Below are 27135 nucleotides of genomic sequence, written 5' to 3' on the forward strand. Positions count from 1 at the left end.
AGAGCCACAGGATGGCTTCCCCTCTGAGGGACGAGGAGGAGGAGGAGGAGGAGATGGTGGTGTCGGAGGAGGAAGACGAGGAGGAAGAAGAGGGCGACGAGGAGGAGGAGGAGGTGGAGGCGGCCGACGAGGACTACGAGGAGGACGACGACGAGGGAGTACTCGGGCGCGGGCCGGGCCACGACCGGGGCCGCGACCGCCACAGCCCCCCCGGCTGCCACCTCTTCCCGCCGCCGCCGCCGCCGCCGCCGCCACTGCCCCCGCCGCCGCCGCCCCCGCCGCCAGGTAAGCGGCCGCCGACTCCCTCCCCCAGCCCGAGCCGGAGCCGCGGGCGCGCGAGGCCCGGGCGGGGGCGAGGCACCCACCGCGCGGCCGAGCCGAGGCGAATCCGGGGCGCGGGGCGCCGTCTCGGGCCCGTCGCCCGGCGGCGGTCCGAGCGGTCCGGGCGGGCGGCAGCGGCCGCCCGGCCAGGCCTCCTCCCCTCCCCCGCCGCACCCCTCCCCCGCCGCCGCCGCCGCCGCCGCCGCCGCTGCCGCCGCCCGGGCTGGAGAGCGCTGGGCGCGAGCTGCGCGCGCGGACCGGGCCACTCGGTCGCGGCTTTCGGGGGAGGAGGAGGAGGAGATTTTTTTTTTTTTTACCCTCGGCGGGGAGGGGGTAGGCAGGAAACGGCCGAGGCGAAGCCAGGGCCCCCTCCCTGGCCGCGCGAGGGACCGCGGAGACCCTGGCGGCCGGACGGCGGCGTGGGGGAGGGGCGCGTGGGGGAGGGGCGGCCGCGCGGGCGCCCCTGGGGCTCGGGCCCCGGTGGGGTTGGACCGTGGGGAAGTGGGGTTTGCCTGCGAAGAACGGACCACGGCCCTCACAACCCCCCGTCAGGAGTTGGGAAGGCTAGGGTGGGTGGCGGGTGTCCATCGGACCCCCACACCTGCGGGGACTTCGATGCCCGCCAACTCTGGAGCGTGCGGTGGCACGTGGGGGAGGGGTCGTGTGAATGTTTGCGGGCGGCTGACGACTAGGGGCAGGTGGTGGCCACACTTCATGCAGACCACTTCCTGGAATGAGACTGGCCCCGGCCCCCTCTCCCCTGCTCGTACTAGGGAGCGCAGCCACTCGAGATTGGGGACCGAGAGGAGAGTGTCTGGGATACCAGATGCCCCCAACCCCACCCCCTTTATCTCTCCTCTGCTCTAGGCTCTTTTGTGTCAAGTGCGCTCCCACCCCCGCCATGACCCCGTCAGTCTGGGGTGGCCGAGCTGCCCAGCTGTGACTCTCACGTGGCTGCCATTCACTGTCACTCTCCCGCTGAAACCACCCACACCCTGACCACGTTGGGGGGCGTGAACTGCCCACCCAGCTGTTGTGCAGCTTGACCGTCACTCAGCACCCCTCCCCGGGGATGACAAGTCATCCGCACTGTCTAGGTAGTTCTGCCCAGCGGTGAAGGGGCCTGACCGCTGCCTCGGGTCGGGGGCCCAATAGTGGCCCCCCTCTGGCCATCCTCTAGAGTGCTCTGCTAGTGTTTTTCAGGATAGAGCATCTTTCGGGTGGTCACACCCCCAGGCCTCTGGATGCCTTGCAGCAGAAATGCACCAAACTTCAAAACGTCTAACATCATACTCTTTGTAAAACTGTCATATTGATCTGTGTGGGTTCTGTGGGAAATGTTCCTGTCTAGTGGAGACAGCCTTTGAGGGACTGAAGCGCGGCGGGGGCGGGGGGAGGTACTTTCTTGGGGCGGAGGGGGGAGGGGGTATCTAATGGAAACAGGATAAAGTCCACTTCCCCCCTCCCGGGCTTGTCCGAAAACGGTAAAAGTTTTTAAAAAGTTATCCCGAGAGAGCCCACTGATTTTGCAGAACGGAAAAGGAATAAAGAACTGTGGGGAGGGGGTTACCTGGAAGACAGCAGAGGTGCTAAAGAGAAAGCAAGGATGTCAGGTTAAGTTAGGGGATGCGCAGTTCTCCCATTTGTCTATTCCAAACTTAGAATGGGGTATTTGGGGGCTTTTGATCCCGGATTTGGGTCTGTAAAGGGGAGTGGATGAAAGAATCTGAGGTCGAGGTGGGTCTTTGTGTCAGTACTCCCTCCCCTTTTCCCTCTGCTTTCTAAGCATCGTCAAATGTTTTAAAAATTGTATATCTGAAAAGAAAACCCACCTCCTCTCTCTGGCAGGGCAGTTTTATCTCCCTTTTAGCCCTCCAAGTCAACGGAGTGACCCAGATACACCCCCTCAGATGACTTTCTGAGGTAAAACTTTGGCAAAATATTTTTAGTCTGCCCATTATTTCTGTCTACATAAGTGTGGGCAAAATAATCCTCTGAGGCAATTTGTTTGGGCTGCCCCCCACCTCTTTCTCTTTAAGATGAACTGATAGCCGTTAGAGGTTCCTATTGTTTTTCATTCTGACGTCTTTGATTCTCACCATTTTGTTTTACATTCTTACCCAAGACCAATTTTTTCCCTTCCCCCCTCTCCAGTCTCCTTACATTGTTAAACGTTTAAAATAATAGCACTCGTGCTGATGGGGGAAGGGAGCAGGAAGCCCAAAACTCATTTCTTCGCCCTCCCTCTTCTGGCAAGTCTAGAGAAATAATATAACATAATGTATAGATGTGATTCCTTGGGGGTGGGGGTGGGGAATGATTGTGGGTGGTGCGGAAAATTCTGGTAGTTTCTTTGCAAAAGGTCTGAAAATACAAACCCACCCCCTGCATGCAATACGCATGTGCAGCAGACCTATTATGGTGGTTCGTTGTGGGGGAGGGAGGGGAATTTGAGAAAAAATAAATATATGTGTGAGAGATTGATGGTGAGATTAGAAGAAGAGAGGGGCGGGAGGCGAGGCTCTCGGCGAGGCCCCTCCCTCTCTCCGGCTCGCCAGGCCCCGCCCGGCCCCCTCGCCGCGCTCCTCCCTCGCCGTCTTCCGAGATCTGAGCTGGGATGTGGGAGAGTCTGGGCGCGCGGCCAGCATTGAGTGGCTGGTGAGGCAGAGGTTGGGACTTAGATTTGCTTTCCTGCCCTCCCTCTCCTTTCCTCGCCGTCTACTTTGCGTCCCCACAGCACCGCCGTCTTCCCAAGTTGGGGAACCTCCCGCTGTGTTGGGGAGTGGAGTTAACTGGCTGCGAGGTCCCAGGGCTGGTGTCCACCACTCCCCGCCCCCCACCCCCAGCTGGCGAAGACCGAGGCCATTTTCCTGATCCTCAGCCAGTTGGCCTGCCCTTGCCACTGCCCCGGCAGCCTCCGTTTCCATGTTCGTATTAGCGGGAGTCCCTGGGGTGAGGGACCGCTGGCTGCGGGGCACGGCGACTTACTGACTTCCTATTACGGTCCCTGCTCTGTTTTCACACCCCCGGCTGCCTGCAGGCACCTCCCCCGCCCCCCCCCCCCCGCCACAGCCCCCCAATTTTAAAGTGCCGTCCCGCGCGACAGGGCACAGGATGCCGGAGCTGTGAGGAGAAGTAGCATTGAAGGAAGGAGGCGCCGCGATTCTGAGGCGCTGGAAACCGAGGCCTCCGGTGTAAATTGTGGCTAATTTTCCCTTGGCTGTGGTAGAGAAAAGGATTGTGTGTCTTAGAGCAAGGGGCTGGGCCCTGCCCAGGCTTTCCCCTCCAGCGCTGCTGCCTTTGCCTGAGCAGGACAGGTCTGGCTGGTTAGTCTAGTGCTTGCTGGGGGAGGGAGGCCTCACACCAGGGCCTCACTTCTGTGTGGCATCGGCTGTGTCTTCCTCCTGAAATAGTTACTCTCTGAACCCTAAGCCTCCACAGTGTGGCAGGGGTCATGGAGAATGGGAAGAGGGGGACATCTGGGAAGAACCAGCCCCAGCCTGTCTGACAGGGACATCTGGAGAGAAAGCCAGGGACCTAGCCCTGCTAAAAGCATGTACAGACTGTCCTCTGGGTTTGTGCTCATGAGTATGGGATGCTTGTGTGATGCTTGTGCATTTGAGAATGCATTTGAGGGGTGTGTCTATGCCTGTCCAGTGTCTTTGTGTGGGTCTCCCATACTGCTTAGATAGGAATGGGTTAGAATGCTTGAGACTACATTTGGAGGCAAGGGGTGAGACCCGGGGACAACGGGTAGGGTGCCTGAGTTCTCAAAGGGAACAGGGATGTGGATGTAGATTTGAAGGCACAATCGAGGCTGCTTGGGAGGAGGAGGGATGTTTAGGTAATTGTGGAGACCTTCTCCTGTGGGGCTAGGGAGTGACAAAGGAGCCAGACACCAAGATCCTGTGGGCCAGAAGTGAACATGGCTGACTGAGGGTTTCTTTTCCTCCAAGGCTATACTGGGGTGACAGGAGTCTGGGTGATTATCTGAGGAAGTGTAAATAGAGGCCTCACTCCTCACAGAAAGGATGTCAGGGCCCCAGGGTGTTAGTGTGAGAGCCCAGGTGTCCACCTTTGGCTCTGCCTTCTCAGCATCTGGCTTAGGGAGCTGCCAGCTTGTGTCTCCCCACTCCAAGTGCTGGGGTCAGGCCAGGCCAGCAGCTGGGCATGGCTTCCCCAGTTCCTGGGCAGGATGCCAGCTGGCTAAGTGAAGGGGAAGGCAGGAGGAGCCCTGGCGGCGACTAAAAGGACCTGCCACAGTCAGAGCCCATGGCCTAGAGCCTGGTCCCTTGTTAGTAGGAGGGGAGAGACAGGAGTGGTTTGGCTGCTCTCCTCTTCTGACCCCTGACCTCCCATTCAGAACCCAGGCATCCCAGAGTACTCGAAACACTCTCTGTTTGCGTCCAGCAAAGGGAGGCAAGGTTTGGAAGAGTTAATGCCGGATTTCCTAGAGAGCAGGAACCAAGGAGGTGAGGGAGGAAAAGGGCTGCAGAGGCTGGGAGCCTAGAGGCTTAGGTTTTCCGGTGCTGTCTGCTCCAAAGATAAGGATGACATTCGACTGCTGCCTTCAGCATTGGGCGTGAAGAAGAGAAAGCGAGGACCTAAGAAACAGAAGGAGAACAAGCCAGGAAAGCCCCGGAAACGCAAGAAGCTTGTAAGTGTTACGCACGCCTGTCTCTACAGTGAGGCTTGGAGACCCGTCCCAGAGACCTATGATTTCTCTGGGCCTGATTGCCATGGGAACCCTGAAGTCAGGGAGACCTGACTCGCTCTACCTGCCCCCACCCCCACCCCTGCTAGCCGGTATCTCCCATGTCTGGGACCTATCCTAGTGAAGAGCCCTTTTGTCGACTTTACTTGCCCTGCAGCACGAGAAGCTGTTGGAAGCACTGGAGGTAGACTGCATGAATTCACAGCCCAGCAGTCCTCTGTCTTCTTGGGCAGCTTACTTAGCTCTCTGTGCCTCAGTTTCTTCTACAAAAAAAAAGTGGATAAAAATAGATTAGTTGCTGTCTCATATGATTGTTGTGAAGTTTAAAAGAGACGATGATATTTTGTGCTAGGAGGAGTTCCTGGCACATGCTAGGGCTCAAAAAATAGTATTTTTATTTCTCTCCCTTAGGACAGCGAGGAGGAATTTGGCTCTGAGCGAGATGAGTACCGGGAGAAGTCAGAGAGTGGAGGTAGTGAATATGGAACCGGACCAGGTCGGAAACGGAGACGGAAGCACCGAGAAAAAAAGGAGAAGAAGACAAAGCGGCGGAAAAAAGGGGAGGGAGAGGGAGGGCAAAAGGTGAGTAGATTTGGGGAGTGAGGGGAGAAATCTGTATCAATGACAAGCCTGAAGAGTAAGGGAGGGAGAGCCCTGGGCGAGCAGGGTGACAAATGGAGAGGCTGTGGTTTATGAGGAGTGGGATTGGACTGGGAATGGAGCAGAAAACTGGAAGCCCAGAGAAGCTGGTGGGTGGGCAGAGAGGCATATCAGGGGCCAGGGGGAGTCCAGGACTGGAGCTGGGAGAGCACCTGCCTAACAGAAGCCTGGTATCCTAGCAAGTGGAACAGAAGTCATCAGCAACCCTGCTTCTGACCTGGGGCCTGGAGGACGTGGAACATGTGTTCTCCGAGGAAGATTACCACACACTCACCAACTACAAAGCCTTCAGCCAATTCATGAGGTATGGTAGGGCTGGGGAGCCTTCACGAGCCGACGCTTTTAATTTGGGGGAGGCCCTGGACCCCTCTGGGATCTGATGAAAGCTAAAAAATGGCTCTCCAGAGAAATTCACAGCACAGACACACAAAATTCCACATGTAATTTCAGAGAATTCCTGGACTCCCAGGATCCAAGCACTCTAGTCAGGAACTCTTCACTGGGGATCAGAGTTCCACGGCTAGGTTAGAAAACTCTGGTGACCGATGGCCCTCTCTGCTCTTAACAGTTCCAGTTTACCCTGCCTGACTTTTCTTCAGACTGGAGTGGAGAGGTGGCATCAGTGTTTCCCAGTTTCCTTTCCTCGGTTATCAAGTCTTCTCTGCCCTTCCCTTAGACAGCAGTAGTAATGGAGGATGCAGGCTGAGAGTGGGACTTGCGAGTCAATAGCTTCTAAAGTAGAGGAGAGAACAGTAGAGATGCCTTTGGGGAAGCAGGCACTTTAGCAGAGCCCTTCAGTGCTCTGGAGACAGCCTGCTAAAATTCAGGTCCTGGTGCTTCTTGGGCAACTCACTTCTTTGATCTTCAGTTTCTGCTTCTGTAAAATAGGCAAATAGTATGTACCTTGAGGAGGGACTGGCAACCCACTCCAGTATTCTTGCCTGGAGAATCCCATGGACAGAGGAGCCTGGGGGCCTGTAGTCCAAGGGGTCACAAAGAGTCAAGACACGACTGAAGGGACTAAGTGGGTATTTTGGTTGGGTTTTGATGGGGTGGTGGATGGAAAGCTCAGCCCATTCCATATTCTGGGGCCCGGCAGAGTTCAGTCCCTGGTAGTGGTCATTAGTCCTGGTGTCTTACAGCTTCTCTACCAAAGACAGTGCTTCTGTCAGCACTGGGGTCACCTGTGTCCTCACAAGAGCTTAATACCCACCTCAGAGCAGAACAAGTGTGACCCATCAGACTCCACCTAATGGGACCCTTCATTAGGTTCTACCAAGGCCTGTGGAACTCATGAGAAAAACACAGAGAACCGTAACAGCTCCTAGTAGTGTTGTGAGGATGGAATAAGATACCGTGTGTGAAAGTGTTTTAGGAACTGTAAAGTAGTTGTCAGAAGTAGAGCATTTTTGGTAATCTTGTATCTTTTGGCTTTATCGTATTTAATCTGCATTTAAATTTTATTTTGCCTATTTCTTTTTTGTTCTTTCATATGTTTTTCTTGTTCTGTTAAACTTCTAAAAACTTATTATTTGTTTACTTTAAAATTGATGTTACTCATGAGAGAACATGTTTACACTACCCAGGAACCCTAGCTTGTACATTGACTTTATTGCTGAGGGAAATGGCAGTATTCCCTGACCATCTATCTGTGAAGGGTCCGAGTCTCCTGCCTCTGTATTTACAGGCCCCTCATTGCTAAGAAGAATCCTAAGATCCCAATGTCTAAGATGATGACCATTCTCGGGGCCAAGTGGAGAGAGTTCAGCGCCAACAACCCCTTCAAGGGGTCGGCGGCTGCTGTGGCAGCGGCAGCGGCAGCGGCGGCGGCAGCTGTAGCTGAGCAGGTGTCAGCCGCTGTCTCCTCGGCCACCCCCATAGCACCCTCCGGACCCCCCACCCTTCCACCACCCCCTGCTGCTGATATCCAGCCCCCACCCATCCGAAGAGCCAAAACCAAAGAGGGCAAAGGTAAGAAATCTTCTAGGTCGAACAGCTGTCACCCCACCTTCCAGACTGCATGTTCTCAAATTGTAGTCCAGAATGCTTGTCTCCTTGGCCCTGGTGGTTGGAAAAGTACTTCCTAGGAAGGGTCTCAGTAAGACCATAGCCCACTAAGAGGCCCAGAGACCTTCATGGCCTCCCTTATTCCAGGATATCATGACCTCAGGCTTTTCTCCCTCACCTGCGTTCCTCACTCAGGTCCAGGCCACAAGCGGCGGAGTAAGAGCCCCCGAGTGCCCGACGGACGCAAGAAGCTTCGGGGAAAGAAGATGGCACCACTCAAAATCAAGCTAGGGCTTCTGGGTGGCAAGAGAAAGAAGGGCGGCTCGGTGAGAGGCCCCTCTGGTCTATTAAACTCCTGGGGGTGGTCAGGGACCCGGGGTCCAGACACATGGGTCCGTGAGGACAGCTGAAGCGGGAGCCCAAGGCCTGGGGAGGGGAGTGGAATCCAGCCAGCGCCCCTGACAGCCACGGGGCTATGGGCAGTATGTTTTGCAGAGTGACGAGGGCCCCGAACTGGAGGCCGAGGAATCAGACCTGGACAGCGGCAGTGTCCACAGTGCCTCAGGCCGCCCCGATGGCCCCATCCGCACCAAGAAATTAAAACGAGGCCGGCCCGGAAGGAAGAAGAAGAAGGGTGAGGGGCATCAGCTGTGTGTGGCCCTGACAGTTAACTTTCCTCTCATTCCTTTGCTGTCCTTATTTTCAGTTGTGACTTCTTTATTCAACCCTTTTCTCTTTCTCTCCCCTCCCCCATTCATTTCTCTTGGCTCCCTTGGCCTCCGCTCGGGTGTATGACAGTTCTAGGCTGTCCCGCTGTGGCTGGGGAGGAGGAGATTGACGGCTACGAGACAGATCACCAGGATTACTGTGAGGTGTGCCAGCAGGGTGGGGAGATCATTCTGTGTGACACCTGCCCTCGTGCCTACCACCTCGTCTGCCTTGATCCTGAGCTTGACCGGGCTCCTGAGGGCAAGTGGAGCTGCCCTCACTGTGTGAGTACTGGAGCCGCCTCTTCGCCCCTCAGCGACCGCCTCCCCCATCTCTTTCCTCCGTGATATCATTTGTCATCTTCCTACTCCCAGCTGTCTGGGCCTCTCAGCAACAGATGTTTAAGGGTCCAGGATCCTGTGTGTTCCTCTCCCTCATCCCCTTGGCCCCACCAAATCAGCATTGTTGAAAACTGAGGTGTCCTGTTTGTTTGTTCCCACCAATCTTCTCTGTACTTCTAGGATCTAGGCTTCCTGGTTGGTCTCTGTCTTCCATTCTCACTCCTTATCTTCTTTTTTGTGTCCTTGTCTGTCCTTGGCTTCCCAGGAAAAGGAGGGGGTCCAGTGGGAAGCCAAGGAGGAGGAGGAAGACTATGAAGAGGAGGGGGAGGAGGAAGGGGAGAAGGAGGAAGAAGATGACCACATGGAGTATTGCCGCGTGTGCAAGGACGGCGGGGAGCTGCTGTGCTGCGACGCCTGCATCTCCTCCTACCACATCCACTGTCTGAACCCCCCGCTGCCCGACATCCCCAACGGCGAATGGCTGTGTCCCCGATGCACCGTGAGTGGACCCGTCTCTCAGGGTTTCTTGTCAGCCCTGACTCCTCCTCCATCTTTGGGGCCCAAACGTCCGGCTCTTTCTCTTCTCTCCCCACACCAGACCTTTGATTCCCTTGTGGGACTCCCCCACCCTCCTACTCTAACGAGGGGCTCTTTACGCCTCTTTCTTTCCTGTTTGTATCCACCCTGAAGTGTCCTGTGCTCAAAGGCCGTGTGCAGAAGATCCTGCACTGGCGGTGGGGAGAGCCACCCGTGGCCATGCCAGCCCCCCAGCAGGCAGACGGGAATCCGGATGCCCCACCGCCACGACCTCTTCAAGGCAGATCCGAGCGAGAGTTCTTTGTCAAGTGGGTGGGCCTGTCCTACTGGCACTGCTCCTGGGCCAAGGAGCTGCAGGTACAAGGGTGTCTCTGTCCCGTCTCCTGTGGCCCCGTTCACCGCTGCTCTCCCTCTCTCACCCACCTCTTCTCCCGTCTTCTGTCCCTCATATTAGGTCTCTGGCCCCCAGACCCTACCAGCTCTCTTAGTTTCCATACTTGGGTCTCTTGGTCTCTGGCTGTCTTTCCCTCAGTCTCTGTTAGACTCCTCCCCTGAGGTGTAACGGAGCCTTCCTTAATTCCCATGTCTTACCCTTTATCTATCTTAACCATGTTTTACAGACACTCCTAGTCTTAATAACCTGTTCCTTCCTCGTTTTACTTATTACCTCCTCACTCAGGTCCTGTCTCAGACTCCGTTCTCTTGCATGTTACTCATTTTCTTGCTTTGACTTTAACTTCCTGTGTCCTTCATCCCACCACTCCCATGGCTCATTTTCCTGTACCATTCCCCCTGCCGGCCGCTGCCCCGGCTCCTTGTGTCCCCTCAGGATGTCGGGACTATCTCTTCCTTCCTCTGTACCCCACCAGCTGGAAATCTTCCACTTGGTGATGTACCGAAACTACCAACGGAAGAATGACATGGATGAGCCCCCACCCCTGGACTATGGCTCTGGTGAGGACGATGGCAAGAGTGACAAGCGCAAGGTGAAGGACCCACACTACGCCGAGATGGAGGAGAAGTACTATCGTTTTGGCATCAAGCCAGAGTGGATGACCGTCCACCGGATCATCAACCACAGGTAAGCCCTTGGTCCACGGGAAGGCCGACCTGGGTTTTGCCACTGTTCTTGTTGCATTATGGCCCCATGTTAGATAATTGACCTAACTGGGTAATTCCCACCACAGCCCCAGCCTCTCTGGCTTTGTTTCCGCTATGGAGGTGGGAGAAACCAGGAAAAAAGTCCAGCCCAGCACGAACACCTTTGTCCTTGCTTCCTCTAATCTCGAACAGCTTAAGAAATGACCCAGGAGTCTGGGGATTTGGATGTGATAAAAGCAAAACATGATTTATACAGACCAATGTTTCTAGTATTTCTGTCTTCATAGTACCTATCATTACCAATGTTTTACTGTCTTTTTATTTTTCTGTTTCATCACGGTCTTCTCCAGTAGCATGTGAGCTCCATGGGAATCAGTCATTTGTCTGCTTAGTTCTACTGAATCACCTATGCCTGGAACAGTGCCTGGCATGTAGTAGATGCTTAGTAAATATTGATTGGATGAACAAATGACATTAAAGCTGGGGATGTTTTGTGATAGTTGATTTTTAGGAAGTCATCTGGAAAAAGTTAGGATAGTCCTTCAGCCTTTCTAAACTCCCTTTCAGAGGCCCACCATTGAAGATTAGGTGACAAATTCTGTGTGTTAATTGATAATTGTGTTTATTATGACTCTTTTCTACTTGTGACACATTATTTTTCTCCTCCTGCCTCTTCTTCTGGCTTCCCTCTTCACAGTGTGGATAAAAAGGGGAATTACCACTATCTAGTGAAATGGAGGGACTTGCCCTATGACCAGTCCACATGGGAGGAAGATGAAATGAACATCCCTGAATATGAAGACCACAAGCAGAGCTACTGGAGACACCGGTGAGTGAACCAGATCGTGGGTTAGAGGGCGTCTGAGGGTGGGGGCATTAAATGAGGTGCAGTAGGGACAGACTCAGTCTAGAATTTAGGGTAATGGGAGCTGGGGCTGGGTTGTTTGCAGTGGGGTCCATAAAGAGGCAGTGTGAGGAACAGAGATAAGATCTAGCCTGACTCATGGGGAAGAGGATGCTGAGGAGTCGGGAGGGTGGTCTCTAGAGCTGAAATCCAAGGGGTGAGGCTAAAGAACCTGGGAGAAAGGAAATGTATAAAAATCCAGATTATGGAAAGTGGGAAGTAGGTCTGGAATTGCTTCAGAAGATGGGGGTCCCAAGGCCCCAGTCTCACTCAGACCCACTCTTTTCCCAGAGAACTAATTATGGGGGAGGACCCTGCTCAGCCCCGCAAGTATAAGAAGAAGAAGAAGGAGTTGCAGGGTGATGGGCCTCCCAGTTCTCCTACTAACGATGTAAGTCCTCCACTTGGCCTGTCTCTCATTTCTGGAGCCTCAGGGATCGAAGATTTCCTGGGAGCTTCTGACAGAACATCCCATAGGTTCCACAGCTTCTTTGAGCTCTTCCTTCAGTCAGCTTTGCCCTAGGTTTACTGGGGATTTGCACACAGGAATAAGAGTCTCCAGGGACAGCTGTACACAGGCCTCTTTTGCCGTTTCCTTCCCTGCAGTACTCCCAGGTCTTGATTCAAGGAACAAGGGGGAGGCACTGCAGACTAGAACTTTTCATAAGCTCAGGCTAGAGGAGAGGGACTCGCAATCCTACTTGATACCAATGCCAGGGACGGGGAGGACGAGACCAGGACCAGATGAGTGGCTGCTGGTTCCCTTGAGCTTTCTGACTTGATTCTACAGCCTACAGTGAAATATGAGACTCAGCCACGCTTCATCACAGCCACAGGAGGCACACTACACATGTATCAGCTGGAAGGATTGAACTGGCTACGCTTCTCATGGGCCCAGGGCACTGATACCATTTTGGCTGATGAAATGGGGCTGGGCAAGACCATACAAACCATCGTCTTCCTCTACTCACTCTATAAGGAGGTGCTGGCTCCTAGGGCCCTAGCCTGGACTGGGGAAGGTGGGAGTGGAGGGTGAGGGCAGAGGACTAGGGGAGGGGCGTGGCAGGCAGTGGAGTTGGGTATACAACCGCAGGCCTCAACTAATGGGGCTCCCTCTCCCCACCTTCCACTCCCAGGGCCACACAAAGGGTCCCTTCCTGGTGAGTGCCCCGCTGTCCACCATCATCAACTGGGAGCGGGAGTTCCAGATGTGGGCACCCAAGTTCTATGTAGTGACATACACGGGTGACAAGGACAGTCGAGCCATCATTCGTGAGAATGAGTTTTCCTTTGAAGACAACGCCATCAAAGGTGGCAAGAAAGCTTTTAAGATGAAGGTCAGACTCCCTATCTCATGTCCTCCAAAGTCCTCAGATCTGTCATTTCATTGCCCCAACCAGAACTTTCTTATATTCCTCATTCAGCTTTCTCCCTCCTTCCCCCACCTTCCCTCATGCCTCTGCACTCCAGTCCTGGAGATGTAGCAGGTTATTCCCGGGGGCATTCATGGATTGCTTCGAACTGGACAGGTGGGGGAAGCTTGGGGGCCACATCCTGTAGTCCCTGCGTGGAGTCAAGGTTGGAGGCCTGGACTACCAGCTGCCTTTGGGAGTCTCAGGACAGGGTGTCTGGGTAGAGAATGGGGGTGGGGGTCTAGATGCTCGGGTGCAGGCTGGCAGCCACAGGGACCATGGTTTTGTCAACAGAGGGAGGCACAGGTGAAGTTCCATGTTCTCCTGACATCATATGAGCTGATCACCATTGATCAGGCAGCTCTCGGCTCCATCCGCTGGGCCTGTCTCGTGGTGGATGAGGCCCATCGGCTCAAGAACAACCAGTCCAAGGTGAGTGAGGTACCCAGGCCTCAGAAACTTCAGGCTCTGGACTCCTACTTGCCCCTATCCTAAAACACAAAGCTTGGGGGACTTTCAGCAGCCCAGGAGGCAGTGCAGGGAGAAGTCCAGTTTGGAAGCAAGACAGGACTAGGGGTCCGAGGGCATCTGATCCTGAAGGAAGTAGGAGCTGGAGGCAGGGAGAGCCGAGGGCCAGCTGCTTGCCACTGATGGACCCTTTCTCCTGCTTTTCCTTGCCCCATTTTCTAGTTTTTCAGGGTCCTCAATGGCTACAAGATAGATCATAAGTTGCTGCTGACAGGGACTCCATTGCAGAATAATCTGGAGGAGCTCTTCCATCTGCTGAACTTCCTCACCCCAGAGAGGTTTAAGTAAGTGGTGGCTCAGGAGGGTGGTCTACAGAGAGGAGAGGTGGAGGGTCTGAGAAAATGAGAGCGTGCAGGAGTCATCTAAAGTGAAGACTAGAGCCTGAGGTCAGGGGCAAAGAACCAACGCCCATTCATGTTTTAATCTCCTGGCTACTAGCAACCTGGAGGGCTTCCTGGAGGAGTTTGCTGACATATCCAAAGAAGACCAGATTAAGAAACTTCATGACTTGCTGGGGCCACACATGCTGCGGAGGCTCAAGGCAGATGTCTTTAAGAACATGCCAGCCAAAACAGAGCTCATCGTTCGCGTGGAGCTGAGCCCCATGCAGAAGTGAGATGCCGAGCGGGTTCCCTGGACCAGGGTTGAGGATGTGGTAACAACTTTGCAAGCATCGGTGACCAAATGTAACCTCACAATTGCTTCCATTATTGTGTCTCTTCTGTGCACCTACCCTGGGCTTTAGGAAATACTACAAGTATATCCTGACCCGAAATTTTGAGGCCTTGAATTCACGAGGTGGTGGGAACCAGGTGTCACTGCTGAACATCATGATGGATCTTAAGAAGTGCTGCAACCATCCGTACCTCTTTCCTGTGGCTGCTATGGTAGATACGGGAGCTGGGACGGTGAAATGCCTGGCTGTCTGGAAACAGGAGCAGCCAAGAGTGCAGGGCTGGAGCTAAGCTGGGAGGCCAGGGACTAGTTTTCTGAGAGGAGTAGTAATTGCAAAGGTGTGGAGCCTGGATTTGGGCTTCCAGCTTTCTAGACGTCATCAGAATATGAGGGTGTGTTTCCTGACCCTCTCCTCCTCCTCTTTCCCTGCCTTTTTTTTTTCAGGAGTCCCCCAAACTTCCCAGTGGGGCTTATGAGGGTGGGGCACTTATTAAGGCGTCTGGGAAGCTCATGCTGCTGCAGAAGATGCTGCGAAAGCTGAAAGAGCAAGGACACAGAGTGCTCATCTTCTCGCAGGTGACCCGTGCCGGTAGTTCCTCCTCACCATCAGATAATCCCTTCCCTCGTTGCTATGGTTGCCCCGGGATGAAAGGTTAGGCAGTTACACCCTTAAGGGTTTCTGGAACAGCTCTGTTCATCTTGGCCTCCAATCCGTGTTCTTAATTCAAGCCATTGGAAGCTGTAGTCCAGTTTCTTTAAAGCCAAAAGGGGAGAAGGGGGAGGGCGAGCCATCTGCCTCCTAAAGGAGTCTCTGGGGCTGGGACTGTTTTTTAATCTTCCTAGGGAAGGAAGAGAGTGCAGACCTTTTGGAAATCTGATGAAAGCTGTGGGTCTGCTCTCCAGAAAACTGCACACATGATGAGACAATCTTGTACAGATTTTCAGGGGGTTCATAGATTTCCCTGCAACCGTGTTACGGGTGTCAGAGGAGAACCTCTGCTGTAGGAGAAATGGTCTTAAATCAAGAGAAAATGACAGGGTATCCCAGGAGGAGCTAGGGGTACATATGACAGGGCAGGGGTACAGGTGTAAGGACTGGGGTCGAGGGAGAGTAAAGGACAGGGCAAACAGTGCAGCCCACCGCCTCATTGTTCTAGACTCCTGCCTCTTCTCTTTCTCTAGATGACCAAAATGTTAGACTTACTGGAGGACTTCTTAGACTACGAGGGCTACAAGTATGAGCGCATTGATGGCGGCATCACTGGTGCCCTGAGGCAGGAGGCCATTGACCGCTTCAATGGTGAGGGGGCCTTGGTCCTGCTGGGTGTACACAGCCTGAGAGACCTGTGCCTGGGTCCCTGGGAGGGTGTGGACCTGCGAGGATGTCAGTTACCTTGGCTTTTTCTTTTTTTGAAATATTTATTTATGGCTGTGCTGAGTCTTCATTGCTTTGCTGGCTTTTTCTCTAGTTGTGGCGAGTGGGGGCTGCTCTCTGGTTGTAGTGCTCAGGCTTCCCATTGCGGTGGCTTCTTTTGTTGTGGAGCACAGGCTCTAGGCACTCAGGCTTTGGTAGCTGCGGCATGGGGTCTCAGTAGTTGTGACTCCAGGGCTCTAGAGCATAGGCTGAGTTAGTTGGGGGATCTTCCCAGACCAGGGACTGAACCTGTGTCTCCAGCATTGGCAGGCAGATTTTTTACCACTGAGCCACCAGGGAAGCCCCCACCTGGGCTTGTGAGTTGAAGGCATTGTTGTTTGTAGTCAGGGAATATCTGGGAGCAGGTAGCCGGAACTGCTGAGTACAAGAAAGGCCTGATCTCCTGATTCTTGCCTCCCAGCTCATGGGGCCCAACAATTCTGTTTCCTCCTCTCCACCCGGGCCGGAGGCCTGGGCATCAATCTGGCCACTGCTGACACTGTCATCATCTTCGATTCAGACTGGAACCCCCATAATGATATCCAGGTGAGAACTCCCCTCCTGGAGCCCCTTGGAGCAAGGAGACACGGGTATCTGTGCTAGGGTCAGAAATAAACCTCTTGAGGGGGAGAAGGCCCTTTCTTGTCAGCCTTTTTTCCACAGCATGTAGCGGGGGGCTCTCCCCCACCCCTCCCCTGGCCCATCCTTACTTTCCGACCCCTGTAGGCCTTCAGCCGTGCTCATCGGATCGGCCAGGCCAACAAAGTGATGATTTACCGGTTTGTGACTCGCGCCTCGGTGGAAGAGCGAATCACACAGGTGGCCAAGAGAAAGATGATGCTGACACATCTGGTGGTGCGGCCCGGGCTGGGCTCCAAGGCGGGCTCCATGTCCAAGCAGGAGCTGGACGACATCCTCAAATTTGGTACCGAGGAGCTATTTAAGGATGAAAATGAGGGTGAGAGCCTTTTCTGCAGCTCCCTGAAAACAGGTCTCTGCTGTCTGTGAGCACTGCTGAAACTTCCCAAACAAAACCTCTCCTCTGCATCCTTGGAGGACGGCTGGCTCCTTTCCTTACCTACAAGGTTGACATAATACACATCTCTGTAGACGCCCAGGGAAGAGGCCTCCTCCAGAGCTCCGTGGGAAGGAGGCAGAGGGAATGGCTTTTCCTGAGCTTTGTAAAGTTCTGCCTGAGGTTCTGGTTGGAGCTCAGAGTCCACTCTCGTTCCCTGACTCCACTAGGTGAGAACAAGGAGGAGGACAGCAGTGTGATTCACTACGACAACGAGGCCATTGCTCGGCTTTTGGACCGGAATCAGGATGCAACTGAGGACACTGACGTGCAGAACATGAACGAGTATCTCAGCTCCTTCAAGGTGGCCCAGTATGTGGTTCGGGAAGAAGACAAGGTGAGTGGCTTGGGGCCAGACACTGGCCACCTGGGGCCATCTCTGAAGGGTGGTAGCCAATGTCCAAATAGGAGGATCCCCCTTTGCTCTTGTTTTTTAATCTGATCTCTCACCCCAGTGTCTAGCAAAAAGCGGTCAGTTGTGGGACCTCAGACAACTTGGTCTGAAGGATGAGACTGGACACTGGAGAAAACATAGGCACAGCATGTAGTGATCAATTTGGAAGGCTGCCTTCTGAATAGAGTAGGAGGGAGGCATAGGGAACTGGAGGAGAGGCTTAGAAAAGAGAAGCAATGGGGAGGAGAAGCAAGTTGCAGGTAAGAGGTGAGGACAGCGTGCTACATGGAGGATTTATGTGTCTAGAGTAGACGAGGTCTGGGGCTGGGCTGCAGCAGGAGAGCAGGGGTTTGTGGTTGCTGGGGGCTGGGTAAAGGGGCACGGTCTTCAGTGTGGGTCCTGCTGCCCTTCAGATTGAGGAAATTGAACGAGAGATCATCAAGCAGGAAGAGAACGTTGACCCCGACTACTGGGAGAAGCTGCTGCGGCACCACTATGAGCAACAGCAGGAAGACCTGGCGCGGAACCTCGGCAAGGGCAAGCGGGTCCGCAAGCAGGTCAACTACAATGACGCTGCTCAGGAGGACCAAGGTGACGACTGTGCCCAACAGAGGAGAAGGGGAGCGTGCTGAGAAGGGGCTTGGAGGCTGGGGGCATTGAGAGGAAATGAGTGGCTGAGCAGTCAGGGCCTTCCCTTCTCAGGAGAAAGAGATTAGGACCCTAGGAAGGGTCACCAGGGGCTCCCCGGAGGCCAGGTGGATTTGCAGGGGACCTGAGCGCTCTCACAGTCGCAGAGGGCACCAATGGACACGCAGGGGCCTTTGTTTAGAGTGGGTTATGCAAGTGTCAGGCAGTGGGGGTGAGTGGACCTGCCTTGTGGCCCAGATTGTGGGCAGCCCTCCAGTATCTCTAGGAGGGCCGAGGCCAGAGTGAAGGTGCAAAAGTCTCTGAGGGGAGGTGTCCAGGCAGAAAGGGCCCCACGTGGGCTTATCCAGGTAGCCATCACTGACCGCTGAGCCCTTCTCCTCACAGATAACCAGTCAGAATACTCAGTGGGATCAGAGGAGGAGGATGAAGACTTTGATGAGCGTCCTGAAGGTGGCATCTATTTTCCTTTTTCCCACACCTCTTCCCATTTCACTTCCCATTGTCTTTTAAGCCTACTGTTTTTATACAGAGTGCTCACTTGTAGGAACAGTAAAGATTTCAGATAAGCAGAGAGGAGAAAATATCTATAATTTCGTTACTGCTAAAATTTGGAATATATAACCTTGTAGGCTTTGACACCTAGATGAGAGATCAAGAAAGGTTACATCATTTTACACTCCCAGCAGTAATCTTGGCTTGCATCAAATAGTTGCTACTGATTGTTTAGAATGACTTGATTCTTTTGGACCTACTGGGTTGGTAGTTCTGGGAAGAAAATTAGAAGCACCTCAGACACAACAGGCATTCCTTGTGTTGCATGTCCTATGGACGTGGAGAGCTAGGAAAGAATGAGGGGTGGAGGATATGGTGGTTTAGTAACGAGGGTCACCATCTCCCCACCAGGGCGTCGACAGTCAAAGAGGCAGCTTCGGAACGAAAAGGATAAGCCACTGCCTCCACTGCTGGCTCGAGTTGGGGGCAACATTGAGGTGAGAGCTGGCCTAGGCCCCTGCGGAGAGAATGAGGGGAGTTGAGGCTGAGTTACCGAGGGCAGAACAGACCAAGAAATGAGGCCCTGGACATTCATCATCCACTCCCTCCTTGCCCCCATCCTCAGGTGCTGGGATTCAACACCCGTCAGCGGAAGGCCTTCCTCAACGCAGTGATGCGCTGGGGCATGCCCCCGCAGGACGCCTTCACCACCCAGTGGCTGGTGCGGGACCTCAGGGGCAAGACTGAGAAAGAGTTCAAGTGAGTGTGGGTGACCCGGGGCTGAGCTGGGGGGAAGGGCAGGAGCTTTGGGTGTTATTTTCTTCCTTTCGGCCACCATATGATGTGACCTTACTCACCTGATCACCACGCTCCCTGCCAGACGTTTCCTGGCTTGGTTTCCTAGGGGGTGGGCTCAGCCTCTGCCACCTCCCCTCAGCTGAGCCTAGAGCAGAGAGGCCAGGCGCTCCCTACTGTGGGAGAGGCAGGTGAGACAGGAGCCTCGCCTGGGCTGTCCTTGCCTCACAGGCTTTGGCCACGATAACCCAGCCAGGGGAGCTGGTGGGAAGGATGAAGATCAGACTGATGGGGCCTAAGAGTGAAGTACCAAGGTTGGGGGGCCGTGGAAATGTGGTGGGGGGCAGATGGGGGAGTTAGGATTTGGGGGAGCCCATGATGGTGAAATTGAAAGACCCAGGGAGGAGCCCTGGAGGTACTCAGGAGCTCAGGTTCAGGGTTCAGTCATCCCTGTACCCCTTCACTGCCTTTTCCCCTCCTAAGGTCTCCTGACCCACCTCCCCCGCATGCTCCTTAGGGCCTATGTGTCTTTGTTTATGCGCCATCTCTGTGAGCCCGGGGCAGACGGCTCTGAAACCTTTGCGGACGGAGTCCCTCGGGAGGGGCTGAGTCGCCAGCAAGTGTTGACCCGCATTGGAGTCATGTCTCTCGTCAAGAAAAAGGTATTGGTCTTCCCCTCACCCAAAGAGTCAGGTCGGCTGCCTAGGCCCCATGCATCCTCAGCCTTCTATCCCTGGCTCCAGGAGCCAGAGTGGAACTGACCCCTGTCCTGCAACCCCCCGCACCCTGCAGGTACAGGAGTTCGAGCACATCAATGGGCGCTGGTCTATGCCGGAGCTGATGCCTGACCCCAGTGCTGACTCCAAGCGCTCCTCCAGAGCCTCCTCTCCTACCAAAACGTCTCCCACCACTCCTGAGGCCTCAGCTGCAAACAGCCCTTGCACCTCAAAACCTGGTAATCAGCTCAGGATGACAGGGGAGACCGACGGGGCCAGTTTCCATCAGATGCAGAGGGCATGGAACTGGGGTGGGGAGTTTCTGCCTTCTTCACTCTGCCTTACCCCTGCAGCTACTCCAGCTCCCAGCGAGAAAGGAGATGGCATAAGGACACCTCTGGAGAAGGATGAAGCAGAAAACCAGGAGGAGAAGCCAGAAAAGAATAGCAGGATTGGGGAGAAGATGGAGACAGAGGTGTGTGGCTACCTGGCTGCCTTGGAGGCAGTGGCAGGGTCTTGCAGGCAGGAGCCTGGAGCCCTCCAGGTCATCCTGACTCTGCTGTCCTTTTCCAGGCTGATACTCCTAGCCCAGCCCCATCCCTGGGAGAGCGGCTGGAGCCAAGGAAGATGCCTCTAGAGGATGAGGTGCCAGGGGTACCTGGAGAGATGGAGCCTGAACTTGGGTACCGGGGGGACAGAGAGAAGTCAGGTGGGTGCATGGCCTTAAGTGTGATGGGGCTTAGAATTTGGGGGCTCCCTCTTCTGGGGTCAGGGGATGAGGGTGACATCCTCCCTTCCTGTCCCCTGCCCCCTCCCACAGCCACGGAGTCGACGCCAGGAGAGAGGGGGGAGGAGAAGCCGATGGATGGACAGGAACACAGGGAGAGGCCGGAGGGGGAGACAGGGGATTTGGGCAAGAGAGGTAATGGGTGGAAGAATGGGACCCCTGGGTCCTTGAGGGATCAGGGGAGGTGGAATCTGGGGAACCAAACGCCTGGGTGGGTAGCTCTTCAAGGGCCCATACAGTACAGAGAGGAGTCCTGGGACCCGGGTGGAGACTGTCCCCCGAGATGTGAGCTCTGCCCCGTCTGCCACAGCAGAAGACGTGAAAGGGGACCGGGAGCTTCGGTCTGGGCCTCCTCGAGATGAGCCACGGTCCAATGGGCGACGTGAGGAAAAGGCAGAGAAACCGCGGTTCATGTTCAACATTGCAGATGGTGGCTTCACAGGTGGGGGGCTCTCATTGTCTCCCAATCCTAACTTGAACCTTGTTTGTAATTAGTTTGTTCCTGACCCCTCTCTTCACCTTCCTCTCGAAGAGCCTGTGGTCCTGTCACCTGTTCACTTCCTTCCTCTGTACCTGTCTGTGGGGCTGGGCATGGTTCTCAAACCCCTGATGCCACGTCTGTCCTCTCTCCTCTCTGCAGAGCTTCACACGCTGTGGCAGAATGAGGAGCGGGCGGCTATTTCCTCGGGGAAACTCAACGAGATCTGGCACCGAAGACACGACTATTGGCTCCTGGCTGGTATTGTCCTGTATCCTTTGTTACAAATACGAGGCAAGAGATGTTTTCTCTGCCTGGAGCGAGGAGAACCACAGAAGAGTCCATCTCTAGGGAGGGGAGCCTCATGCCACACTTTGGAGCAGTCAGGCCAAAAGGAAGGTGTGTGCACAGCCCCCACCAGCCCTGTTAAGTTCCTTGATGGTCCCCTTCCTTCGTCGGCAGCCATGGCTACGCACGGTGGCAGGACATCCAGAATGATGCTCAGTTTGCCATTATCAATGAGCCATTTAAAACTGAAGCCAATAAGGGGAACTTTCTGGAGATGAAAAATAAATTCTTGGCCCGGAGATTCAAGGTGAGGATGAGGGAGGAAAGGAACAGTGTTGAAGAGGGGTTTGAGTCAGAGGTAGGACCAGATCTGGTTGGAATGTAGGCAAGGTTGACCCCTTGAGAGCCAAGGCGATGCTTGAGGCCAAGACACCCGAGTGTCACCTTGTGTTTGGGCCCATGGGCTGGATCAGGGTGGAGCTGGGGTTGCTCTGGACCAGCGAGGGGGCGGGGGGGCAGTGTGGGTCTCTGCCCCTAGTACTCAGCCCCTGCCTGGGCCTCAGCTCCTGGAGCAGGCGCTGGTGATTGAGGAGCAGCTGCGGCGGGCGGCCTACCTGAACCTATCACAGGAGCCGGCGCACCCCGCCATGGCCCTCCACGCCCGCTTCGCCGAGGCCGAGTGCCTGGCCGAGAGCCACCAGCACCTCTCCAAGGAGTCGCTGGCGGGGAACAAGCCGGCCAACGCCGTCCTGCACAAGGGTAAGGGCCGCGGCGGCCCCGCGCGGGGGAGGGCCCACAGCGCTGCGTAAGTCTTCACCCCGCACCCCTCAAAATCTCCCCACCCCTCCGACCCCTTTACCCTCTGAACCACCCCCCCACCCCGACCTCTAACCCCACCCCAACCCGCCTGATACCCCTTTGGTTTTTAGCCTCTAGAAATTGTGCCGCCAGCCCTTATCCATGCCTAATAGCATTCACGTCAGTGCCCACAAGTGGGATCCCCCAACCCCTTGACCTCCCCCATCTCCATGAGACTGTGCCACATCCCCTCCATGGGGCAGAACTTCTTCACTGACCCACACACTGCCATACTGTTCATAGCACCCTGTCTGGGGCCTTGGCCTGTATATAGTCCACAAGAGTTCTTATCCTGGGTCCCAACAAATCACATTCCTCACATCTCACTCACCCCACGAGGCAGAAACCACTACCATCCCACCCTCTGACCCTACCCCATGAAATTTCCCTTTGATCTTCAACCCTTCCTCCCAAACCCTCATGCCTTGATAATAGTAGATTAAGTTCCAAAGCCCTCTAACCGTCTAATCCTGACTGACTCCTGGCCCCTTAGACTCCTGTTCTAATTCCTTGAACTTGTAATGCTGACCCTCTAACCTCCCCCCACCCCCACCCGACATATTAAAACCTTGATTCCTTAAGTCTTTGACATCATTTACCACCTCCCATGCCTCCTGACTATTTCCTCCCCATCATCCCCAACCCCCAAACTTCCCTCTTCCAATATGGGATGTTCTGACAACTCCCCGCCCCGTTTTCTCCAATGTCCTCCCTGTCTCCCTTTTCTCCATATTCCCTTTTCCTTCCTTCTCTTTCTCCATCTGTCTTTTGTGGTGATCTGGTCTCTTTGCCTCTTTACCTGACACTTCTTTTTCCCCGAGCTGCTCTCTTTTAATGTCTACTTCTGTCATATTCTTGGTCTCTGATTCTTTGGCATCTGTGTCCTCTCTCTCTCTCTGGCTGTATCTGTCTGCCTGACTCCACATCTTTTCCTGGCTCCATCTCTCTCTTTCCCTGTCTTTCTCTCGCCTTTCTTTCTCCGTGGCCCGGGCCCCAGTTCTGAACCAGCTGGAGGAGTTGCTGAGCGACATGAAGGCGGACGTGACCCGCCTGCCAGCCACGCTGTCCCGAATACCCCCCATCGCAGCCCGCCTTCAGATGTCCGAGCGCAGCATCCTCAGCCGGCTGGCCAGCAAGGGCACAGAGACTCACCCCACACCGGTAACCCTTCCCCCGACTCCACTTTCCCTGTTGGTACTCCTGCACACAGACAGATGCTTCCTTCAGAATCCTATACAGTGTGGAAAACGCCCACACACGCTCCTCAGTGTGGAGTCCCCCTGCCTCTGCCATACCCCCCAGTAGCTCTGGATTTCTCCCCTACAGCTTCTCCCTCTCAGGCTGTGGCCCCTCTAACTTGGGCTCGCTCTCTCTTCCAGGCCTTCCCCCCGGGTCCATACGCTACACCTCCGGGGTACGGGGCGGCCTTCAGCGCCGCACCCGTCGGGGCCCTGGCCGCCGCAGGCGCCAATTACAGCCAGATGCCAGCAGGGTCCTTCATCACAGGTCAGCTGCTGACTTCCCGCCTCCTCCTCGTTGCCCTCTTCCTTTCCCAAGCTTCACCCCTGCTCAGCTGCCCTTTACTTGTCCAGCCCATCTCACTTCCTTGGATGTGCCCAGGGTTTCATGGAATGGAGTGCTTCTAGACATTATTTTTCCCATCCCTAACTTCTCTTACATCCCCATCGTCAGAAACCCCATCCAGGGCTTTACTGGTTCTGTGGACTAGTACCTGAGCCACCTACTCCTGGGTTACTTCAGAGAAAGAGTGTGAAATCAGAAGGGGGTTATAGTGAATGCTGGAGCACGAGTCCCATCACACACACAGTGGGGCGTCTCAGGAGAGGGGTCCGCCCTGCTCTGCACACCCTAGAAAATTGGACCTGGCATGAGGTGACCTAGAAGTAAGAACATAACTGTGGTCAGGAAGCAGTGGACGATGGGTAGAGAAGTAGGGATTGACCCTTCCTTACCCCCTTCCCAAACAGCCGCCACCAACGGCCCTCCAGTGCTGGTGAAGAAGGAGAAGGAAATGGTGGGGGCACTGGTGGCAGACGGGCTGGATCGGAAGGAGCCCCGAACCGGGGAGGTGATCTGTATAGACGACTGACCGGATCCCAGGCCTGCCCTTCACCCAGGTCCCGGCCCCGAGGTCGACCCCCAGCTCAGGCTCTGGGGCCTGCTGCCAGTCCTCCACCTTCCCCACCCCTTGGGCCACCACTGGGCTAGGAGCCCCTCTGCCCCTCTCTATAGTTCTCTTCAAGAAGGGCCCTTGTTTTTTTCCACCCCATGCACCTTTCCCACCGCGCTTTGAAGACTGTGCTGGTGAGAAGGGGTCTGGGTGGAAGGTGGTGAGCAGGGTCTTCCGAGTACCTTTATCCCCCACTGCCAAACACACGCAGCTTCCCAATAAAATGGTTCTGGGGAGGAGAGAGGTGGAGCCTCCCCAGGTTTTAATCCTGCAACATCAACTCCATCTCTTGCAGAAGTGGGGGGTTAGCTTTGCCTGGCTTGTAGGAACTTTGGTGGGGAAGAGCTTTGAAGAGAGGCAGGTGACTTTAGAGAGGGGTGACAATGAGCCCTGGGAAGGTGGAAGAGAAGAGGAGGGGCAGCTCCATGTTTCCTTCCCCTCCCTCCCTGCAGATGGAGGGTGGAGCAGTTATCAGGGAGGGAGTCCATTGCTGTTCAGCCTCAGAATAAAGGAGCCATTCACTGGCTCAGTTACCTCCTGCGTACCGGCATCTTGTGTTGGCAATCTTCCCCCCTCCCTAGGGACCAATGACCACCCCTGCAAAGAGTAACATTTGGGTGATACTCCCTTAAGCCAAAGAGGAGCTCCCCAATCTGTTCTAGGGACCCAAGTAACCTAGAAAGGGTGGCAGAGAACACAATGGGCCAGACATGGGGGGAGCCCCCAGTTTGGGGGCTCAGGTTCTTGGAGGATTTCTACCTTCCCTCCTGAAGACCTGGATGTGGACTAGAGTGGGTCAGGCAGGGGGCCTAGTCAGGGGACTACCTTGCCTTCAAGACCAGAGCAGAATAGCAGAGGGCAGGCTGGGGAGATATGGGCACACCCTCCTCCCCAGGAGGGGCTGGGGAGAGTGGCAGTTTGCATGGCGAACCCCCCACTTCCTCTTTGCTCCCCTTCACTTTCTGGCTGCCCCTCTCCCAGTCTCTTCACACCCACTCCGGGCCTGTCCCAGTTCCCTCTTCTGTATCAGGTTTATTGGTTGTACATATAAATTATACTTTCCTTTCTGTGTGCTCTGTTATTTTTGAGTGGGGGAGTTCTTTGGTTGCAGGGAGGGGGAGGGATAGGAAAAGGAAGGGTGTTGATTTCTGCCATTTTCTATTCATTTCTCTCTAAAAAATCTTGTTGACTTTCCCTTTTCTTGTTTTTATTTCTTGGATCATCAACTAAAATTCCAAGGACCCTTTTCCAACCCTAACCCCGAGGTGATGAGCTCAGTGTGGAGGGTGACAGCAGGATACCTCACAGGCCCCAGGGTGGGGCCAGCGAGGCGGGGTTCACTGGACAGAAGTGGAATGGGAGGGGCACCTGACAAGGTCCACAGCTGCCTTCAGGCATCCTTTGGAGCATCCTTTCCACCTTCAGGTTGTTTAGTTCTGCCAAGAGTCAGCAGAGGTCACTACAGCTTCACAGGTTCAGTTCCCAGTTTGCAGAAGCACACTTATATTTTAAAGGAACTGGGGGGAGGGTGGTCAGACCTGCATAGCTTGCCAAAGATGTGAACTGCTAGACACTGCACCTTGACGTGTATTGTTCACTACCGGAGCTTCTTAGAAGCTGAGACCAGACACTTAAATTTTTGAGGCTATTATATTAAAAACTGCAATTCTAACAAGCAATCAGAAAACAGCAGGCTGAAGGCCGAGAAAGGGCACCCCAAAGAGGGAAAATTTAAACTGAGACAGCAGACTTAAGGACAGGAAAAAGGCAAAAACAGGGTTAGAAAAATTGAGGTTTATTAGTAAGTTCACATTTTTAAAACTCAGAGGAAAATTCAACACATTAAACTATGCACACAAAGTTTAAATTTCTTCAGTTAATAAGAGTGTCATTTTAGGAACCTTGAATAAAACTATATCATTTATATCAGTTGTGTTTTAAATATTCCAACCACAGATGGTGATATCCTAGATAGTCTAGAACCTGGACCAGTGCTTCTTAAATTTTTATTTAAATGGATCACCTGGGATTCCTGGTAAAATGCAGAGTCCAAGTCAGTCAGTCTAAACTGAAATCCTGAGATTCTGTTCTTCCACCAAGCTCCCAGTGATGCGGATGCTGTTGGTTCTTGACTCTAACTATATTATCATGAGAGAGTAACAGGATTTTTAACTAAAACTCACACCCTAAAAATTGGTGAAGTCCACCTATGGGACACAAGTTTAAAACTGTATTATGAGCATTTTTCGGTAGTAACTCTTTCCTTGGGATTGTAAAGATAACACAGATAGTATCAAAGGTTTACAATTCAATGTCTTTGCCAAATGGCACTCGCTTCTCTCCTTGATAAGCACTAATGAGCTGACTCAGATAAATGCCCTTTGGACCTTCTCATGCCTGCCCTAACTGGTTAAAGGGAGATTCTGAAATGAAGCAAGGCTCCTAATCTCATAGGTAGGGATGCATCTTGATAATTTTAGAAACAGTTCTGGGGATGGGGAAACAGTAGGCATACCAGTGGAGGAGGGTAGGGTGGATACAGTGTATTTTTCTCACTTCTCTTAAGTGCTAGAGAAGTGAGATTAACACGACATGAAAATCGGCCTCTTCTCTCCCGTTCCATCTTTAAAATCATTGACACAGAATTGCTAAAATGGGACCTGTTGCTCCCACACACCAGAGCTGCCCTGGAGAAAAGCCAAAGTCACAGCTAGGGAAACAGTCTGTTCTTCCCCCGAGAACGGAGACTGTTTCCATCATCCCTAAGCCACTCCATCCTAAATACGCAAGGCTGGCACAGTCAGTAGACGGGGGCGATTCGCCTAGGAGCCTCTGCAGCGCAGTATTAACACCTCCCAGGGTGTTCCCTCCTGCCCTTGGGTCACCTCCCTCATCCATGCCAATCCAGGATGTGACGGGTGGTAGTCTTGGCATCAGACTACCATCAGTACTACAGCGCGCCCCCGAGAACGCAGCTCCCACCTTTCTTCTGCCGTAGCTTCAGAGTTCCCCGGTCACGGCGTGTAGCGGGTCATGTGGGCCAAGTCCTTGACCTCTGGACAGTACAGCACTGGGGGAAAGGAGGAGGGTT

At 54.2% G+C, this 27135-nt stretch overlaps 2 protein-coding genes and 1 non-coding gene across 14 annotated transcripts in view; 2 read left to right on the plus strand and 1 right to left on the minus strand.

The window, feature by feature from the left end:
• On the plus strand, positions 1-25111 carry CHD3 (chromodomain helicase DNA binding protein 3). 9 transcript variants are annotated; one of them, XM_024980744.2, is made up of 40 exons: positions 1-285; positions 4866-4978; positions 5447-5617; positions 5875-5999; positions 7383-7666; positions 7898-8028; positions 8186-8336; positions 8501-8694; positions 9017-9250; positions 9442-9645; positions 10158-10369; positions 11087-11218; positions 11585-11684; positions 12084-12275; positions 12430-12630; positions 13000-13137; positions 13396-13517; positions 13672-13845; positions 13979-14120; positions 14353-14484; positions 15091-15208; positions 15744-15868; positions 16049-16280; positions 16568-16734; positions 17205-17382; positions 17824-17889; positions 18343-18428; positions 18557-18690; positions 19244-19388; positions 19519-19681; positions 19796-19917; positions 20016-20151; positions 20263-20364; positions 20540-20671; positions 20870-20978; positions 21170-21302; positions 21559-21800; positions 22851-23014; positions 23233-23359; positions 23842-25111. In XM_024980744.2, exons 1-40 carry the CDS (start codon positions 12-14, stop codon positions 24080-24082), a joined length of 6348 nt encoding a protein of 2115 aa, XP_024836512.1. In that variant the 5' UTR covers positions 1-11; the 3' UTR covers positions 24083-25111. The 9 variants fall into 9 exon arrangements, with proteins under 9 accessions (XP_024836512.1, XP_024836518.1, XP_024836513.1 ...); XM_024980750.2 differs by having other exon boundaries at positions 21559-21754; XM_024980745.2 differs by having other exon boundaries at positions 20543-20671.
• Positions 1-27135, minus strand: part of RNF227 (ring finger protein 227) — a 52016-nt gene that overhangs the window by 23026 nt on the left and 1855 nt on the right. For 2 of the 4 annotated variants that reach the window (XR_009491692.1, XR_009491693.1), the window contains exons 2-3: positions 27027-27114; positions 639-5298 (exon numbers count right to left, since the gene is read on the minus strand). Coding sequence is in view for 2 of the 4 variants with exons in the window: in XM_015458749.3 (XP_015314235.1) it covers positions 27059-27114 (56 nt within the window). In the remaining 2 variants the exon portion in view is untranslated. Of the gene's footprint in view, positions 1-638; positions 5299-24472; positions 27115-27135 lie in introns of those variants that run through there. The other 2 variants (XM_015458749.3, XM_024980755.2) reach the window with 2 other exon arrangements.
• LOC112442833 (small Cajal body-specific RNA 21) lies at positions 18820-18959 on the plus strand. Its single transcript, XR_003031123.1, has one exon. It is a non-coding gene; the product is annotated as a small Cajal body-specific RNA 21 (non-coding RNA).

This window comes from Bos taurus, chromosome 19, assembly GCF_002263795.3.
Source record: "Bos taurus isolate L1 Dominette 01449 registration number 42190680 breed Hereford chromosome 19, ARS-UCD2.0, whole genome shotgun sequence".
Lineage (NCBI taxonomy): Eukaryota > Metazoa > Chordata > Mammalia > Artiodactyla > Bovidae > Bos > Bos taurus.

Coding starts and splice junctions, on each gene's coding strand:
- CHD3 (XM_024980744.2), top strand. CDS start 12: ATGGCTTCCCCTCTGAGGGACGAGGAGGAGGAGGAGGAGGAGATGGTG. Junction 9,251..9,441: donor GGCTGTGTCCCCGATGCACC/GTGAGTGGACCC, acceptor TCCACCCTGAAG/TGTCCTGTGCTCAAAGGCCG. Junction 13,518..13,671: donor CTCACCCCAGAGAGGTTTAA/GTAAGTGGTGGC, acceptor CCTGGCTACTAG/CAACCTGGAGGGCTTCCTGG.